General features: G+C 38.4%; 1 protein-coding gene across 1 annotated transcript in view; it reads right to left on the reverse strand.

Annotated features, from left to right (window-relative positions):
* RXFP2 (relaxin family peptide receptor 2) overlaps positions 1-20,662 on the reverse strand; it is a 57,442-nt gene that overhangs the window by 34,243 nt on the left and 2,537 nt on the right. The window contains exons 2-3 of the mRNA XM_021678275.1: positions 5,396-5,536; positions 2,885-2,962 (exon numbers count right to left, since the gene is read on the reverse strand). Of these exons, the coding sequence (XP_021533950.1) occupies positions 2,885-2,962; positions 5,396-5,536 (219 nt within the window). The remainder of the gene's footprint in view (positions 1-2,884; positions 2,963-5,395; positions 5,537-20,662) is intronic.

Consider the following 20,662-nt stretch of genomic DNA (forward strand, 5'->3'; position numbering starts at 1 on the left):
TTCACTGGGAAAACAATACTTTTTTAAAATTATTACCTTATCTCTAATAAATGACATTGTTCTTCTTCATCGAAAGTATTAACATTTACACCTTCAGTGCACTAATTTGGGCCCATAATAAAAGCAAACAAGACTTCTCACCTAGCCAAATATAGACTAATGTGGTGTTTCATCTCAGTTCTAGCTTCCAGTGGTCATTTCAGAGGCACTTAATAAGTGATTAGAAAGAAACCACAGAAAGGTTTAAATGGCAAAAAAGCGTATAGTGAAGCAAGATTAAGTTCTCTTCGATGAAAAACCTTACTATGATGGAGTAAATCTGTAATGGGTAAAATTGAGTCAATTTAATTGAATTGAATGACACAAAGAGGTTGCTCAATAAATGCTTGTTGATTAAAATTAAATTCCATTCTTTTTCCCCTTTCAAACTTCTGGAGCTGGGAGAAGAGAGGGACGCAGTTTCTGCCATAGCCTCCATTGTGCCTTATTGAAATCAACTGAGTCAGATTCCCTCGTATTTTCGTTCTTTGTTTTCATTACTATAAAGTTATAGTGGAAGATAAAAATTGTATAGATGCTATAAAGCGGAGAGAACCAAAGATCCATCTATCTGAAACATTCAGAAGAAAAATAAAACTTCAGATTTTACTGTGAAGAAACTTACATAATTATTAAGATAATGGCGTATAAAAGGAGTGAGAAATCTACAGAGAAACCAGGCCAAGTTGTCCCATGGGACAGATAATCACTTTGTGTGTATGTGTGTGTGTGTGTGTGACAGAGAGAGAAAGAGAGAGAGAGAAGCGATATTTATGGAGCACTTGATTTTGCGTCTGATCCTATGGGTAATTGTTTTGATGGGAGCTAAGAACATGAGGATTATTTTTCAACTTTTGTATTTATTATTATTTAGTTAAATCTTTATAAGTTCTTTCTAATTGCTCTGTTTCCTTTAAATCACTTTTATCCAAACTTTTTAAAATCAATGTCACTGAATTTTGGTAAGTTCAACAAACTTTTATTGAGTACCTGCTTAATTCAAAAGATGCATTCTGGTGTATAAAATTCTGGAAAATATTCTATGTTGTTTATAAGTTTATGCTAATTAGCTCAACTTCTTAAAGATAAGTTCAGAATGTTTACATCAATGTTTATTGACATCAAAAATAGTGGTTATATTATTAGATTGAAAACCTGGGGTTTGAAACTCTTATTTACCAATAAAAGAATCCCATGTAGTCCAAGCTGAGCCTGTTGTCTAAATGAGCAATGTGAATAGACCCCTCACCTACAAGTTAGTCATACCCACAGGCTCTGTATTCTTCTTCAGGAATGCTTCTTGCATCTCTATCTTAACTTTTCTCACTGACATTTTCTGGTTTTAGATTATGAGTATTAATCTGAAGTATTGCAGGAAACATAATGATCAGTATCTCTTTCACTGTACTTTCTCCTCAGCCTTGACAAGGTTGACATTTGGGGAGGCCCATTCTCCACTGTGGGGGGCTGTCCTATACATTATAGGATGCACAACAGCATCCTTGTCCTCTACACACTAGATGCCAGTAGCAACCCATCAGTTGTGAAAACCCAAATGTCTCCAGACAATTGTCAAATGTTCTCTGGGGGCAAAAGTTGCCCAGGGCTGAGGACCATTGTTCTAATCCATTCTCTATAATTTTGGTGGAAGAATCAGTCTCACAAACGCTCCTTATATGCTTCTTCCTCTTCATTAAAAGAAAATAAGCCCACAATTTTGGTGGGTGGTTGTCCACTGTGTACAGCAGTGATCTCCACAATGGGATGTGTACAAGATGACTTATTGTGGTTCAGGAAGAAACTATTAGAACTTTCAGTTATATTGATTTTTAATCTTTTAATTTCTAATTTTTATATATGATGCTCCTGTGTATGTATAGTAAAGCACATAATAAGTGGTGATTATAAACTGGTATTATAAAGTGCATAATATAATATTAATATAGTGTTAAATATATATGCATTATATATACATAATAATATACATATATAATTGTATATGCACCTACATAATTGTGCCTATGTATACATTATACACATGTATGTAATATAGGTATGTATAAAGACATGACTCTATCTACAGAGTAGAGGCCAATGTCCAAGGTGTGCCCCCAAAACCCTTTATGGGCTGGCCTCATCTTCTAGGTCCAGCTCCTCTGCTCCAGGCACTCAGAACCACTGGGAAAAAAGGCATTGGGAGCTGCTCTGCACCTTCCTACCTCAGCGTTTGGCAGATCTTGCTTCCCTGCTTGTCCTGTTACCTCCTCCCATTTCCTCATCCAGGGACTTCTAAGTCCATCTCAGTGTCATCTTCTCTGTGGTTCTTTCCCCACCCCTGGCACAGCCTTCATTTCTTCCAACGGGCTTCCGCATTCCCTTGTGCAGACATCATTCCCCCAGTTTAGCACTATATTGTACCTTCCCTGCTTCCATCAGGATTTGTCTTTCTTGCTACAGTGTGAAGTGTTTGTGAGTTGGGGCCGTATCTTTCTTATCATTGTACTCTCAGTCCTTAACATAGGGGCTGGAAAGTAGTTGGTGTTCAATATCTTTATTGAAGAAAGTAATTAAAGGGGAAAAGATCTTTATTATTTGTCATAATTATTCAATATCTATGTATTCTTGCAATCATAGGCTAATACATAAAATGAGCATGAATGGAGTATACTGTTTTCTTCCATCTCTTCAGTCCCATGGCAGACAACAGACCAGTTGACCATTGAAATACATTGAACTGAAATTGAAGTTCCAAAGGGAATTTATCACACCACCCATATAAATCCATGCACCGCAAATCATGTTGCTCGCAAAGCTGATACTGAGTCTTTGAATCAACACCACTTACAGCACTCCTGTGTTAATGCCACATTATTAGCATTTCCATGGACTGTGCCAAATATAGTCGCCCATCCACTAGTGTCTCCTGTGAAATGGTGATGAATATGTGTCAGTTATTCTATAAATCAAATATCAAATTACAAAACAAAAGTATAAAAAATTGATAATGAAATCAATTAAAAATTTGTTTAAGTAATTGAATGATAACATAGATGGTAAGGGAGAAAAAGCTAGGCAAACATCTGGAGTTTTCCCCTTTTTTGCAGTTACAAATATTTCAAATGTATGTATCAGAAGATATATAATGGAACTAGATAATTATTTGACATACATATATGCATCTTGAAAAATATTACTTGTTTCTAATGCTGACAGTTTACATGTTTCATCTTTAATTTTGAGGTCCTCAGAAGAAAATACAATCTGAATTGTTTTGTCATATGCATATTGCTGCATATGTATGTGTAGATCCATACTTGATAGATGTAATGACTGTTAATAAAATATGTGTCACCTGCTCTTCTTCATAAAGCAAAAGCAAAGTTCCTTTTAATAAAGACTATCTAGTCCTATAGAGTGAAATCATATTTTCTCAATTTGTCAGAGGACATAACCAGCTTATTTGCCAAATTTCCTTCTCCTTTTCTGCAAGAAAATTCTATTCTTTTTAAAAAAGAGGCCTGATTCTGAAATATCATTACTTTAATATATGCTATTAAAATGGTGAGATACATGTTATAATGTAAGGTACTGAAGTTTGTTTACAAATAGAAAAGTAAATTTAGATAGTTGCCCACAAGTCCCCTTTGATCCCTGAAACCTTTAACTTGTTTCTATTTCTTATTAATACCCACAATGGTTTTTAAAATAATTCTATTTGATGCCTTTACAAAAATTATTTTTAATTTGCATTCAGAACATCCTCATGAGGCACATAAACATGAAGGGTCTCCGATTCCCACACAGTGAAGAGGGAATGCCAAGCATTTGATTGACTTGCCCATTGACATCCAGACAGCTGCCCTCATCACTGAGCAGTGAATGGGCACCTATGATGTACTCTACTGTCTTAGCTCTGGTGACACCAAAGCAAATAAGACACAAAGAACTCTTCTCAAGAAGTTCGCGTCTAGTGGAAGGAGTACAGTGAAAAGATAAGGCAGCCCTTAGTACAACCATACAGGTACAGCTGTGATGCTGTGGAAACAGAGAGAAAAGGTGCTTATCTTAGACTGGTGAGAGAGCTTTAGGACAGGGAATTGGGGCCAGGGAAGCCAAGCTTCTCAGGTGAAAAGGGGACCTGAACTGAATCCCAAAGGATGAGCATGAATGATCCACAGGAGGTGAGGGCAGAAGTTTCTGTGAGAGGGAAGCATGCATGAATAACAGGGGCAGGAAAGCAGATTCTAGAGACAGATGCCTGGCATTCCTGGACGATGTTGTCTCACTTTGATTGCTAGTTGGGCAGAGCCAAGGAATGGCAGTTCAGTGTGGTAGAACACACATAGGATTCTTTCAGATTCAGGAGATCTGTGTTTTAGGGCTACTCGCTCATTAGCTAGACATGTCAACTTGGCATCAGCTTCTTCAAGTAAAAATATACATGTTATATTAGACAATATATACACTCCCAACATACAGACCTGAAATGGCCTGTAAGAGTTTTGGTGATCTGGCCTCTGCTTACCTCCTCACCTTCTATATCCTTGTTCACTCCGATCAAGCCATTCTGGTTTTCTGTCCCACAAACACATTTTCTTATTTCATTGAGCCTCAGGGCTTTTACACTTGCTGTTTCTTTTGTCTGCAACTCTGTTCCTCTACAGTTTTTCATGGTTTGGTTCTCAATTCAAATGTTATTATCTCAGAGAGGTTTTCTCTGGTTGCATCTTTAAAATAACCCCCCCTTCAGGTCACTTTCTATCCCATCATCTTGTTTTCTATTCTTTCTGGCATTTATCACTTTCTGCAATATTTAGTATTTAAATAAATATTAATACTTAAATACATTTTATTTTTTTATGTACAGGTTTATTGTCCTCCTTGTTCACATGGCCCACATGAACTCCATGAGGATAAGACCTCCTCTCCCTTGAGCCTGCTGTGGTCGGGTGAGTTGAAGAGCCCCTGGCACAATATAGGTCTGTTCAATGAATCAGTTCTCTAGGCAGAGCCCATTCACACTTTATGAAATGTATTCCTGCAGCTGAACCAAATTACCAAGCCAAAAAGAGGTAGTCATAGGAAGACATTTAAAATTAGAATATGGGCATCCAAGTAGATTTCAAAATATGACTTCAATTTTTATCAATTTTATATTTCTGGTTTAAGCAACTCCTACCTGTGAAAATTCTGGTCATCATCACAAATTAATTGGGAGAAATTGTGTTATAATAGGATTCCCTATAGAATACCAAATCATCTCTTCCCTTTCATGACAATTATTATTTGGTTCAAGCACAGTTTGAGGGCATTCACAAGGGGAGGTGGGCATTTGGAGCTGAGTGGGGGGACTCACCACAGTTGTCCTCGTCAGCCCCATTCCCGCAGTCATCCACACCATCACAGTGAAAAGCGCGGGGTAAGCACTTGGTAAGATTCCCACAGGGAAAGTATCCTTTTTGGCAAAAAGGAGTACTGCCCTCAGTCAGTAGAAAATCTATGTGAAAGAGGGGACAGAAATCTCATGTAATAGAAAGAAAGTGTTAATATGCCTAAACTTTTTCGTGGCATCCCTTTTAATTTTCATAAGAACTCTATGAGTTGAGTTTGGTGTATTCATAGCACACAATTTCTTTGAATAATATTCTTAATTATAACATTCTAAACAATCACGGTCATATCTAATACCAGCTATACCAACAATGGGATCAAGGTTCATTTTGAACTAATTTCAGGAAGGCAATAGTAAACAAAACCAAAGTAATTGTCTTACTTTTGTGTGAAATCAAAGAACTGTCCATTCTTGGAAACAGAAAGGTAAAGCCATGAGCTAACAGAATTAAATAGATGGATTTATTTACTTATTGACCCTTTATGAGAAGGATTTGAGGTGACATAATAAAAATACATATGCAAAAGGACAGTTCAAGTGTGAATTAGAGAGAAATCTAGAACCACATTTGTTTTTTGTTTTTTTTATTCTGATGTTAATCCCCATACATTACATCATTAGTTTTAGATGTAGTGTTCCATGATTCATTGTTTGTGCATAACACCCAGTGCTCCGTGCAGAATGTGCCCTCCTCAATACCCACCACCAGGCTAACCCATCCTCCCACCCCCCTCCCCTCTAGAACCCTCAGTTTGTTTTTCAGAGTCCATCGTCTCTCATGGTAGAACCACATTTGAATAAGGAGAGATAATAGTAAGAACACCGGGTGCCTGGGTGGCTCAGATGGTTGAGCGTCTGCCTTCGGCTCAGGTCATGATTCCAGGGTCCTGGATCGAGTCCCGCATCGGGCTCCCTGCTAGGTGGGGAGCCTGCTTCTCCCTCTGCCTCTCTCTCTCTCTCTGACTCTCATGAATAAATAAATAAAAAACATTGAAAAAAAAAAATAGAACACCTAACACTCATTGAGCTTACTGTGTCCCAGGCGATTTGCACAAGTGGTTTATCTCTGTTATTCCTTCAACCAGTCTATGTATGGGTGATATTTTCTCTTATGTTTCAGATGTAAGGAAGTTAAATGCAGTCATCAGTTTGGAAAATCACAGAAGATTTGTTCTCTATCCTGCTATATTATAGAACATTATATCACCAATCCAAGGGAACTCCTGGCCTTGATGCCAACCTTCAGTGACATGGTTAGGAGCCCCTTGCTAATGCCCCTTGCTCCCTTCAATTAGTTATAATGAACTATAGTCATATAGTGCCTGAGTGTACACTCTCCTTCAGTCAATTTCTGTGAAGTTTCATCTTGCATTCCTTTAAAAAAATACATGACTTCCACAATTGTACTAGAGTATTTACGAAGAGCATCTCTTTGTTTTCTGGAAAGTACTCTTTTGAAATTGAAAGAATGTCTCTTACCTCTAAATTTCCGGAATGTTTTTGGTCATCCTATCCACAGAGTAATTTTGTCAAAGTTAATTATATTCCTTTTTATTCCTTTTATCATATTCTCATTCAACCTAGCCACTATTCAGCTTTTGTCTTCTCTTATGTTCCCTGCACAAGGAGACTATTTTTAATCTGTCCTCACAGAGAACTTATGCCCCTTGAAATGCAGCTTCCTGCTTTAATTGATATCTTCATAACACAGTAGTTAACAGCGGGCCCTTGGGGTCAGGGGATGATTCAGTACGTATATGGGGAGAGAGGATATGAGAACTAAATTGTCTTTCATAGGTAGGAAGTTCATAAAAAATAGTTTAACATCTTAGAAAACACATTATATTTTGTATTGTCTTTGCTCATTTTGTCTAATTTTCACTTCCCTTTAATAAATACATCAACACACACACACACACATAAACACAGAGCCTGGCCCTCCTTGGGGACAGCTGGACGTACCAATGCACACTCTACTTCAGAAGCTGCTGCTGCTACATCTTCCCCAGATGGAGAGGGTGGCCCTGGGATGCTTTTGTACCCATTGGATTTTTGTTCTTACCCAAACAAAAAATATTTGGTCTGCTATTGTTGCAGTGGTAGATGAGTGATTTACTATTAACAACTTGGCATACGACCAGCAGGTCTGACTATTTTAGGGAAATTCTGCTGTGTGGCTCTGGGAGTTGGCTTGTTAAGCCTATCACACAGGGGGAGGCGTACTGAGTCATAGATTTTTTTTTTTTTTAAAGATTTTATTTATTTGAGAGAGAGAGAATGAGAGACAGAGAGCACGAGAGGGAGAAGCAGACTCCCCGCTGAGCAGGGAGCCCGATGTGGGACATGATCCCGGGACTCCAGGATCACGACCTGAGCTGAAGGCAGTCGCTTAACCAACTGAGCCACCCAGGCGCCCGAGTCATAGATTTTTAAATCTCTCCTTCCTTGTAAACATTTCTGTAGAGGGCAGATTTATAAAAAACTAGTAGTCCTCCTGTACTTGGAACATGAATGAGTGAGAATCAATATATCTTAGTGAAGCAGCTTTGAAAGTTTTTTATGATAGTAACTCACAGACATATATTTTGTATCACAATTCAGCATACAAACAGATACACGCTGAAAACAAAATTTCTTGAAATATAACTTGCTTTTTACTTTGTGGGATGTACTCTGATCATTGCTAGTCTATCTAATTCACATATGGGATCACAAGCTACTAAGTTGACCTCATGGTCCACTAATGGTATAGGACCCATTATTTATAAGTATTCATTAATGATGAAGTATTCTGGAGACCATCAGACTTACCTACATTGGAATTCTCTCTGCCGTTAGACTTCAAGCAAGCTACTTAAGCTCCAAATTTAGTTCCCTCATATTTAAAATAAAGTTCATGTAGTATCCCCCTTATGGATGTGTTTCAGGAGCTAGATAAACTAATGCTTGTGAAGTACTGGAGAGTGCCTGGTGCATGGTAAACCCTCAGTTAATGTTGGTATGAGGGCAATTTCAACACAGGGCAAGAAAATAGGACTTTAAGAAGGAATCTCTAATGTAAAATGCAAGCTTGCTGTGCCTTAGCATTGTAGAATTTTTTTTATGTGATTTCTAAGAAAGAAATAACAGGGACTATAATAAAGCATCCCCTACTTCCTCATGTTTTTCTATTTGAAAAGCCATATGACATATATGGTTTCTATTTTAAGCAGCCTCAAATCACTTTGAAAGCTAACAGGGAGTTGTAAATGATAAAAAAAAAAAAAAGCAATGAAAATGCCCTTACAACCTCATAATAACAATATTTTCCTAATGATCTAGTAGAGGTGATTAAACATTTGATTAAAGACAATTTTGAAATAGAAAGCTGAGGCTGTGTAAGACAATTTGAAGGCAATATATTGTGTTCCCTTGTGGGGTTTACCATGAAGGCAAACTTGAGTTCCTTGCAGGCTGGACCCAACTAAATGTCCATCTCACAGATGCAGATTCAGAGCAAGATAAGTAATCAGTTGTCACAGACAAGAGGGATCAACTTTATTTCCTTGTCCCTGAAAGAAAAATGGAATACATCTAGCAAGTTACAGTGAGGGAAGGGAAAGGGAAAGACTGACCATGTACAAACAGAACTTATCAATTGCATTTCTCTTAATTCCCCATTTTGCACTCAAGAATGGCGTCTTTCTGAAGACATGCTCAAGGTATAAATTTTATGTGGAAGGAAAATAAATAAGTGAAATCTATTCCCTACACCTTCTCCTCTGTATCCTAAATCCCTATTGTCCAAGTGCCTGGTACTTACTTGGTGCTCAGTAATTTTTTTAATGAACAAATGAATTAATGGGTCATTTAGGAATAAAAAGAATTGAAGGAAGAGCTCTTTTCAAAATTTAAACTTCCCAAAATTGCAAACTTATATTTTATTTTAATAACAAAAATATTGTTTAGTTTTCTAAATATTCCATTTATTATTTTTTTCCTGGTCATTATACAATTTAAAAAATAATTAAGAATTCCTGCTGTATTTGGCACATACTGAAAAAGAATCAATAGCCGTCTGTAGAAAGCATATTCTGCCGTCTAGTCTTCCTGCCATCTGTGGAAGTGTAAAGAGATAGTTTTTATTGAGACTTGGGGATTATTAAAATGGAGGATGCCTGCATAAAAGCTATGTTGATAGCTTCTGCAGTGATTTCTATGGGACCCCTGCCAAACACACAGCTGAGAGGAGGTTCGAACATGTGAGAGAAAATTGCTCAGTGAGTGCTTCTTCTCTCATCTGGTCAATATTCTGGACATGTCTGTGCAAAGAGCTTTTTAAATGACTCCTTGAGAGCCTTTTGAGGCCAACTGGACTGCTGCCCAAGAACATTTTTTGCTGCCTGCCAACACCTTCCTCGTGTTCCTGGGAAACAACAGGTGAAGATGCTTTTTTAGGTCCTCAGTTCAAGAATCCATGGAGATGTGCAAGTCCCTCTTTTTTTTCTCTGATTCTTTGCCAGTACTAGTCCTGCATGAAGCTGAAGACAGCCCTTTTCCCTTCAACCTGGTGTTCTGGCTGAGATTCTTTCCACACTAACACCAGAGATGACAGCTCTACTGTCCCAGGGGGAACATAGAGGATCCTGGCCAATGAGGCCATTTCCCAGAATGTGCCACTCCTGGTGGAGTTCAATTCAGATGCAGATGAAGCCTCTGCCATTGACGGAAGAGCCAGCTTACTCTTTAAAGAGCAGCACGGGAAGAAACATTTATTTCACATGCAGTAATGTTAACTGAGTGCCTTCTATGTGCTAGGTCAACAAGGTAGACAATGCCCAGTCCCACCTGGAGCTCAGGTGCTAGGATGTCTAAGAGGAGCAGCAATTCCATTCACGATGAGAAGCAAAAGTGAATCGAGCTCATTCACTGAATCCATCTTCTAGAAGCTCTCCTATTTCTAGGAAGAGTCTGAGCATCATAAAAGCCCACCTTTGTGGGATGGATGATTTATTGTTTGTGTGGAGATAACTATTAAAGTCTTTCTAAAAAACTTTAATGTTAAGGTGAGTGGAGAGAAATTGGTTTCTTGTTTGTTGTTTTTTTTAAACTTAGAAATCTTATGCTTTTATGCCTCTGTTTGATCCTCCCTTCCCTGACAGTATTGTGTGACCGTATCAACCAGGATGTATAGGATCCAGATCTAGTTTTATTCATACATTTACCCACCTCCTTTTCATTTCAAAGATTGCTGCCTTAACAGAATTTCTCTAAACCCCTATTCTCTGTCATGTTCTTCTGGGACAAACCAACCATCTCAGGCTGGTGAAAGTCCCTCGGGATCCTATTCACAGATGTTCTGTGGAAACTATCACCCCATCTCCCTCTGCAGATGATTGTCCAATGTTTGAACAAACAGATTTGGGGAAATGATGACAAACCATGTGGAACAGAGTATAGGCTCAAGAAATGTTGGTTTAAATTAGAAAACAAGAGAACTTCAAATTGTCAATATCGTCGTCAACAGGGATGGATTTCAGCCCCACGTTTCCCTTGGCTGGGTGCATTTATGTGGATCATGAATTGAATGCTGTGGCCCTTGATGAGTTATAAAGATATAAGGGCACCAGGAAGACTTCTCTTCCAAAAACATCTCTGCTACTCACCAATAAACTGCTTAAACTTCACCTTTAGGGATGAATTCTTTTAAGTTAAAATATTGCCTTTCAGTATTTAAATACCAATCTTGTTCTGCATGAGTTTGAGAGACTATCTTCTTCTTAAAACCTGCTTGAACACAATGGACTCAGAGAATAATCACCATGGTGGATGAAGGAATAAGAACATGGAAAGAGTGCTTGTGGAAGTGAAGCCTGATGGAAGCTTGGCATGGGAAATGTGGAAAGGAGAGAAGGTGCTTCCCTTTTCCCTTCCCTCACTCTTCTAATTCATCCCGTCTGCTGACTGCTTAGTGTCAAGGGACTTTCGCTGGGTTTTCTTCCTCTTGGCAGTAATTCTCCCAAATTCTAGTTCCATTGACTTACAGATTTACCTACATACAAGACTGCTGCATGTGCCTGGGCAGGATGTACCTCACACAAGCATGGGGCACCATTCACATAGACAGCTGGTGTCGAGCCACATAGAAGCCACACATTCCTAGGCTGAGGCCCTGGGTGCTTCTTTGATGAAGCACAAAGGATGATGTTCTTCTTCCCTGCCCATGCTGAGGTTGTCCATCTATGTTTTATATTCCACTTCACCTCATGTTCTCAGAATCTCTCTCTGTTAATTATTATCTTTTTCTCCTATATTTTAATATCCCTGTCTCTCCACTGGTTTTTAAACTCATGTTAATCTTATTCAACCAGCTCTCATCTTCAAAACAAACAAACAAACAAACCAATCAAGCAAGCAAACAACCAATCAACCCATCAACCCAGATCCTACTGTATCCACAGTAGAACTGAGACCCACTTCTCTCTTCAAAATTAAATTTCTCAGAAAAATCATACAAGTCAATATCTCCACTTACTCACCAACCTTTCTGTCTTCAACCCACAGCATTTGGTCTTGGCCTTGCTGCTATCTCCCATCAGAATCATTAATGTCCTCTTTGTTACTAGATGCAGTAGGTATTTTATAGTTTTCATCTTACTTAGTTCTCTGTAGCATTTGACACAGCCAACCACAGCCACTGGGCTGAAACCTTTTTTCCCATGGCTTTGTGATGTCTCACCGCCCTGGTTTACTTCCTCCTCCATATTCTCTAAAGGTCCTCTCCTCTATATCTCCTTAATGTATTGGCTCCTTTGTCTTTGTCAACACCCTTAAGATCACTGTTAAACATATGGTCAGAGATTTCTCAGACCATAAAGTCAATTAAAGAATTAACAGGGATCTGCAACAAGTTACTAATATTTAGTTTTTCAAGTAAGAAAAAATTTTAAAACCCTAAGTTACCATGTATTACAATAATGATTTATTAGAAAAATAGTATTTTATCATTAAAAATTACACAAAACATATCCACAGGAAAAAAAGACAATCCTTTAAAAAGAATACACTTAGCTTTATGGAAAAAACTAACTTATTTATGCTCCTGGACTGGTGAAACTTTCATTCCTGATGGCAGTGGCCCGGAACACAGTGTTTGGAACTAGGAGTGAGAAAATCGAATCTGGCAAGGTTACCAGAATTCTTTAGAGAGCTTAACCTTCTGGTCTATAACTCACAAATATTTTCACCCAGTCTGTCATTCGTCATTAACTTTGCTTATGACAGGGGCTCCAGAGATGGATCTATCAAATTCTGACTTTAAAATAACTATGCAAAGTAAAAATAGAAGGTAACTTGATTTAATAAAGGATATCTGTAAAAACTGATAGTACATAATATGCTTAATGGTGGATTTTTGAAGGCTTTCCTTTTGAGATTGGGAACAGGACGGCAATGTCCACTATTTCTATATCTATTCAAAATTGTCCTGGAGGACTTTAGCAAATGTAGTGAGACAAGGCAAATAAATCAATGGTTTAAATATTGAAAGAAAAGAAATAAAACTGTCATTATTTATGAATGATATGATTATGAACATAAAAAATTACTAGTACTAGTGAATTTAGCAAGGTTTCTGAAAATCAATGTCATTTCTGTATGTCAGCAACAAAGAATTAGTTAATAAAATGTTTAAAAAATACCTTTGATTACAGCATCAACGTGTTCTATATTTAGGAATAAATCTAACAGAAATCTGCAAGACATTTATGTAAAGTATATAAAATTATTGAGTGACGTTAAAGATGCAAATAAATGGAGACTTAATATTTTAAAGAAGTTAATTCTTCCCCCAATTGACCTACAGGTTCAAAGAAATGACAATAAAAATCCAGGAGTGTTTATGTATCTATGCATAGAAATGGATAAGTTGTTTCTAAAAGGCATATATTTCTAGAAGCTCAGTAAGAGCCAGGTCAGTCTGGAAGAAGGAGAACAAGGCAAGAGAACTTATCTGTAAACTAAGACTTATCATGTGGTCACAATAATTTATGCAGTGTAATACTGGGGGAAAGGGTGAACAACAGACAAATCCAATGGAATGGAAAGTTCTGAAAGAGACAGACAGATGTGAACGTTTGATTTATGACCCGGTGGCACTGCAGAGCAGTGGTGGGGGGGGGGAGGTACTTCTAGGTGGATTATATTTCAATATTAAAGGTAATCCAATCGACGTTCTGGAAGATAATGCGGGAAAAGTCTTTATGACTTTGGGCTAGAGATTTTAAGGAGAATACAAAAAAAAAAAAAAAAAACAACAAAACAAAACACCCAGAAAATAAAAACGTTAATCATAAAGGAAAAGAGAGCTGAATTAGACTATATTAAAATTAAGAACTTCTGTTGCAAAAAATGAAAAAAAAATACCATTAAGAAAGTGTAAAGGCAAGCTACAGAGTAGAAGATGTTTCAGAAAGTTTGTAATTAGAATGTATGTATGTGTGAGTGTATGTGAGTGTGAGTGTGTGAGTGTGTGTAGTGAGAGTGTGTATGGAGGGGGTGAAAGGGAGGTCCTACAAATTAATGAGGAAAAGATGAACAGTAAATAGAAAACGGACAGGAAACTAAACAGACACATAACAAAAATGGATACACAAATGGCCAAAAACATTGGAAAAAGTATTAAATCTAATTAGTATGCAGGGAAATGCAAATTAAAACTACAGGCTATCACTACATATTACCAGTATGGCTATAATTTAAAAAACCACCAATCCTACACTATTTGGCGAGGATGTGAGGCTATCCAAACTCTCATGCACTTGTGGGGTGTTCCTTGGAGCAACGGCTTTGGGAAACCACCTGTCATTATCCGTTAGACACAAAGCCTTGAAAACCTGATGAGTCAGCAGCTTTAATTGGCGGCATGTACCCAGAGAAATGCATGCACGTGCATACCCAGAGACTCAGACAAGAATATTCACTGAAGCATTCTTCATAACAGCCTCAAACTGGAAACAACCCAAATGTCCTTGAAAAATAAAATAGATAAAAATTGTGGTGTGTTCATCAGTGGCATATAGTATAGTATTGAAAATGAACAAGTTAAGTCATTCAAGGTGATGTCTGATCAAACACAGGCAGCAGAGAGTTCTTTACTTTTTATAATTGTTGTGTATTCTGGCAGCCCTACGTCTACGGGAATAAGATTTTGAGGCTTTAGCTTGTGCCAAAATGCACAATATCCAAAATGTAATTTTTCTCCTTTTTCACTTCATCATTCTTTTTTTTTTTAATTATTATGTTATGTTAGTCACCATACATTACATCATTAGTTTTTGAGGTAGTGTTCCATGATTCATTATTTGCGTATAACACCCAGTGCTCATCACAACATGTGCCCTCCTTAATACCCATCACCGGGCTACCCCATCCTCCCACTCCCTCCCCTCTGAAACCCTCAGATGGTTTCCCAGAGTCCATAGTCTTTATACCCATTTCAAAAGTCATTTCTGTGAGAACTTTACTGATCCCCTCCAGAATCTCTCTAGAGTAGGAACTTTCTCGGGTTGTCTGGGTGGCTCAGTGGATTATGCATCTGCCTTCAGCTCAGGTCATGATCCCGGGGTCCTGGGATTGAGCCCAGCATCGGACTCCCTGCTCAGTGGGGAGCCTGCTTCTCCCTCTGCCTGCTCTTCCTGCTTCCCAGCTTGTGCTCTCTTTCTCTGACAAATAAATAAAATCTTAAAAAAAAAGTATGAACTTTCTCCTCACCAAGGCATCTTACACATATCTCTATTGTAGTATTTATGACATTTTATTTTAGATATTTTTTCTTTTTCCTGTGGTGTATTGTGCCCCACTGATGAAAGGGAACTTACTCTACCAATTTCAATTCTCCCAATGCCTCGTGAAGTTTTCAGTTTTTAGCACTTACTATATGCCTCAAAATTGTTATCTAAACTTAAGTAACATATTCAGGGGTAGCTGTGTTTCCATAATTGGACTACATATACCTAAAATGCTATATGTGGAAGTGGGGAGTACACGGGTACTTCATGATAATCCATGTCAGAAGCATAGGTCCAACTTGAGTGTACATGTGTCAGATACGACGTCAATGTGGGTTAGGTGCAGATAGGAGCTTTATGTTCATTTCTCTTTTCTCACTTTTCTACTATCAATACTATAGTTATTTCTTATATTGGCATTTTTAAAAAAAGATTTATTTATTTATTTGAGAGAGAGAATGAGCAGGGAGAGTACAGAGGGAAAGGGAGAAGCAGACTCCCTGCTGAGCAGGGAGCCTGATGCACGGTGCTCCCAGGATGCTGCAGGGCTGGATCCCAGGACGCTGGGATCATGATGTGAGCTGAAGGCAGATGCTTAACCAACTGAGCCACCCAGGTGCCCCATATGTTGGCATTTTTGCTTGAAGTTATCTACCATTGAAGGGGAAAGGTGGTTAGGTCTCTCCTAATTTCCAGGAAGATTCTATGTACGTTGAGGTAAGGTGGCCCACACTGACTTATAGTATATGCTCTATGTCTGGGAATCAGTATAAATATTTTTCTCATGCTTTGCTTTTTACAAAACTCTTGCAATTCACTCTTACAATGGACACAAATCACATCGCCTTTGCAAAACCCTGTGTTCCTAGTGAGGTTTTTCCAAGTAGATAATTTTAGCATTAGTTACAGTAAGAGTGGCATTTATAAGTGGGAAGTAGGAAACAGCCATAAAGGAATAGTTTCTGAACAAGGGAACAGAATTTTTCACCAACACTCAGCATGGAGTATTATCCCTTTCCTGACTATAAGTAAGTTTACCTAAAGACTCTCTTATCTCACTCTCAGACAGAATTTAAGACTTTTGAGGGAATATTTTTGCAGTGGCCCTCAAAAGAAGAATGGAAGTGAATCAATATCTTTTGAATTTCTTATATTTCATGAATTTACATGAAAGAAAATTAAGAGTAGAAATATCTACAATAATAGATACACTATTTTTAGCCTAAGATACATTATTTTTAGCCTATGTGGTTGAGCCTGAAAATCTCAGACAAAAGGGTGAATAAGAAAGAGACAGAGAGGTGGGTAGGGGGAGGGCAAGGAGGGGGAGGGCGAGGGAGGGAAGAGGAAGGAGGGGAGTGCTTGAATTAGCACTCTTGTCCTGCTACAGGCAAATGACTCATCTAGTCGAGTCCACTGGCTGGACCACAATCAAGCAAAAAAGTGGATAATTAAAACGACATGACAAATGAAAAAGAGGATCTCACTCTAAATCAGAAGAGACGCCTCCCTAGCCATTTTGTCATGGGTTAACAGTTTCTTCCCAAAAAGGGAGTGGTAGAGACTACCTTATAGTTAAACGTGCACATTAATTATTCTTTTCTGGATCATACTGTCCACTAGGAGGCTGTATACTGATCATTAGACAATGTGGGTTCAGCTATTTCTTTGCTAAATATTTAATTTGTTCTTATAATCCTCAAAATTAAAAAAAAATTCAAGAAGAATTAATATGTTAAATAATGTCATGAACGCAATTAACATCCTGATATGCACAAAGAGTATAGGAAGGAATTAGCATTTCTTCTAGGAAAAAAAGCCTACTTGTATTTTGATGTGCTAACTGTAATACCAGTGTTTCCAGAGGTGTGATCCATAGGACAAGTTTATCAGATCACCTGGCTTGCTTCTGTACTGTGCAGAGTCCTGTGCTCTAGCCTAGACCTATTGAATCTACTGGGGACGGAGTCCTAGAATCTATTCCTTTAACATCATCACAAGTGGTTCCTAGAATCCCAGCAGTTACACCAATATTATGGCCGAGGCTAAGAGATTATTTGGTGTGCTGAAGGCCAAAGGCTGGTGAAGGATAAGGCAGTGGCTTGAACACAGTTTTGCTAACCCTAAGTCTAACAAACTTGCCACTCTGCTGCCTCCCCTACCCTGATCCCTTACATTCGTATGGCACTTCACTACTCCAAATCTCTGGTTTGTGTGCCCATCAGTGTCCAATTTCTGATAAAGCAAAATCTGAAGAATGAAAACCACCTTCTTTTCCGAGCTTCTGCATCAAGATGATCTGTTGTGAGCAAGTTCTGAATATGCTCCATTTTCCAGAGACACAAAAAAGATTGCTACTATGTTTCTTCATTAAAACATTAAGCTCTTAGCAGAAAGAACTCTCCACAAATATGAAGAGAGAAAAAGCCCCCGGTGTGAGAGGAACTAGCCCCCTAAGTGGGACTGGATGAGCACTAGGACTGGGCTCCAAGCCTCTCTCCGAAATGGGTTGAATGTGGCCAGGCCAGCAGGTGCGTGGACCTACAGGAAGCGCGCACATTGGGACTGAGCTCCTGATGATGAATGGAGGATGAAATAGCTCTGCCTGACTACCCAAGGTTGTGAATTTGATATCGCCCTGCCCATGCCAGCAGTGAAGGCAGCAGTGGTGATTTGCAAACTGAACATGAGATTTGGAACTGGTAAAATCCCCGAGATTCGAACATAAATGACAGCTCAGATCCGAACACTTCAGTAGGCTATGTCGAGGCAATTATGGGAGCCCTACTAGGGAGAGGCGTGCAGGAGGAAAGTCCCTTCGACTTTATGAAAATGTCCAGGGCTCCAGAAAAGGGAGAATTCATACCTGAGGAATTAGATGATAGTGCTTTAAAAAGCAGTTTAAATCTGTATGATTAAAATTCTCAAAGAAATAATGGAAGGAATAGTATCATGAGGTAAGAATGGAAGTTTATAAAACCAGAATGGAAGTTTATAAAACCAGAACAGACAGATTTAAATACAGTTGGAACTATTGGAATGGAAAATATCATCACCAATATTTTTTTTTAAATTTGAGCAGATTGAGTAAAAAATAAACTGGAATTATAGAAAGGAAGAAATAGTTAAAATGATCTCTCTCTCTTTCTCATTGAACACTTTATTCTAATAACACAGAACTTCCCTGGGGAAAGAAAAGAGTCATATAGCCCTGGGGAGAATAATGTGGCATGGGACAGTGGTAACCTGAATAGAGTGATGGCTAGTGTAGATCTATAACACCTTAAAAGAAACCCATTGGAGAAATGTATTTCAGAATTTATAATTTGCTTTATTCTAGAAAGTTAATATGATGCATATGCTATAAATGACATAACATTCCCTGCTGGGTGTGGGGCAAAATCACATAATCAAGCACATTAATATTTATCTATATCATAATGTGTGAAGTTTTGCAGTAAAATTATAAATGAAGACTCTAAGTTGCTTCTGGTCAATTCTGACCACAGTTTGTAGGCAAAAGAGTTCATACTCTCAGTTTTCAGAGCTCTCTGGATTTCAGAATTGTCAAGAAATCACCATGGACCTACAAAACCAGTGCATGTTGGGGTTGAAGTGATAAGGAGACATAGTACGAGTTTGCTTGTGTTTGGACACATGTTCTAGCAATCTGAACCACAGAAATGAGGACTGCTGACCAGGCCAGGAGCCACTGGGGCTGGCTAGCCACAAATAACAGCAAGGAGACCAGGGCCTCAAAGGGGGACAACAGGTACATGAAGACCCGGAGAGGAAGCTCAAGAGTCACAGGAGGCGATTAGAGGTGAAGCATGCTTGAGGAAGGAGGAAATAGAAGGGCAGTTGGATTCCAAGGGGGAAACAACCAGGTGGATGCTAACAATCAAAGTGGAGAAGTAGGAATGGGAATCAGGGAGCACGAGATATGAAAAGCGGGAAGCTTGAGCTGGAGAAGGTAAAAGCTCAAAGAGCAAGAGAGTTGAAAAGTGGAGGCAGGAAGACTAGAGAGAAGAGGTTTTAGAGGCCGGGAAGCCTGGAAGAGACCACAAGGAGAGGTTGAGATGGAGAAATGGCAGCAAGAGAGGCCAGGTGGGCATCTGAGACAGATGTGCGCAGAGGTGAGGAGAAGAGGGGGTAAATGTGGTGGGAGGCGAATCTAAGAAAGGAGCACTGGTGGGGGTGTGGGGGTGGGGAGGCTACGGGGAGGGGGCGCCAGGGAAAAGAGAGAGGCGTAAACAAGAACAGATGTAAGGACAGAAGCCAGAACAGTGGAGAGTAGGAGCGACATAAGACAAGAGGTCTACCGTTTTATCAATAAAGCCAATTCCTCAACTGCAATTCCTTTCTAATTTTACCATGTTCAAAAGTTTATTTAGTCACAGGAGCATGAAATCATTTTATTTTGATTTGAAGATACTTTTCTGAGGTATTTAACAACGTTGAAATTATTGCAAACTTCATTTTTTTCCCGTACATACTCAATGACTGGTAGTATGGGGTGAGAAATTGATGGGTGTGAATAAAGCATAGAAGACAGGTATATTTTTTATTTTCAGATAATTCCACTACTACGTCTCTTGTAAAACAAGCACTTTAATTTTTTTTCCCGATGAATATTAAGTTATATATTTACCAAGCAAGTAAACCAAGCTACTTTGGGTTCTTAAACACTATATATATATATTGTATATATATTCCAGAAAACACCGTGCATTTATCATTATATAATTATGTGCACAAAAACTATTCTTAGTTAATTGAATTTTATTCAGGCCACAATTTTACAGGATAAAAGTGTGCCATTTTTCAAAAATAACTTATTTGAAGGCATACCAATTTTGTCTCTAAAATCCAGGTGACAGCCAATTTTGTTAGTTCAAGTAAGAGTTCTTAAAACTCTTAATATATCTGGTTGTATTTATTTATAGTTCAACTAAGAGTCCTTAAAACTCTTAATATATCTGGTCATATTTATAAGATGAACAAATGAATAAACGTCTGTTGCAGCGTGTATTTACTTAGTGCCTTTAGAGAGAACACATCTCAAATAGCTTTCTCTTCTGGGTTTCTGATATTTTCCCTCTTCGCTCAGTGGGCTCTTTTCAGCCCTCAAGCTGGTGAGTTTCTTTTTCATTAGTGGTGCCGCATTAGTCTCTCTGTATGACTGGCCTGCAGTATAATTGATTTTCACAGCTCCCAGCAGCATGATGTAATTGTGTGAAATTAAAATTTAGTTGGAAAACCTTTTCTCAAGTCACTGCAACCAATTAGAAGTGACATTACTTAGAAAAAGAAACATCCAAGCTGAGCTTTGAACTTGTCCATTAGGGGGCAGTCAAATACTGCTCACTTCAAAATATTGTTCAGGCCCCGTTTCCGAGGTTAGCAAATCATTTGAGTAAGTAGCGACTGGTAGTTACCAAGTAGCAATCTGGGCACTTCATGC

The sequence above is a fragment of the Neomonachus schauinslandi genome, chromosome 3 (assembly GCF_002201575.2).
Source record: "Neomonachus schauinslandi chromosome 3, ASM220157v2, whole genome shotgun sequence".
Taxonomy (NCBI): domain Eukaryota; kingdom Metazoa; phylum Chordata; class Mammalia; order Carnivora; family Phocidae; genus Neomonachus; species Neomonachus schauinslandi.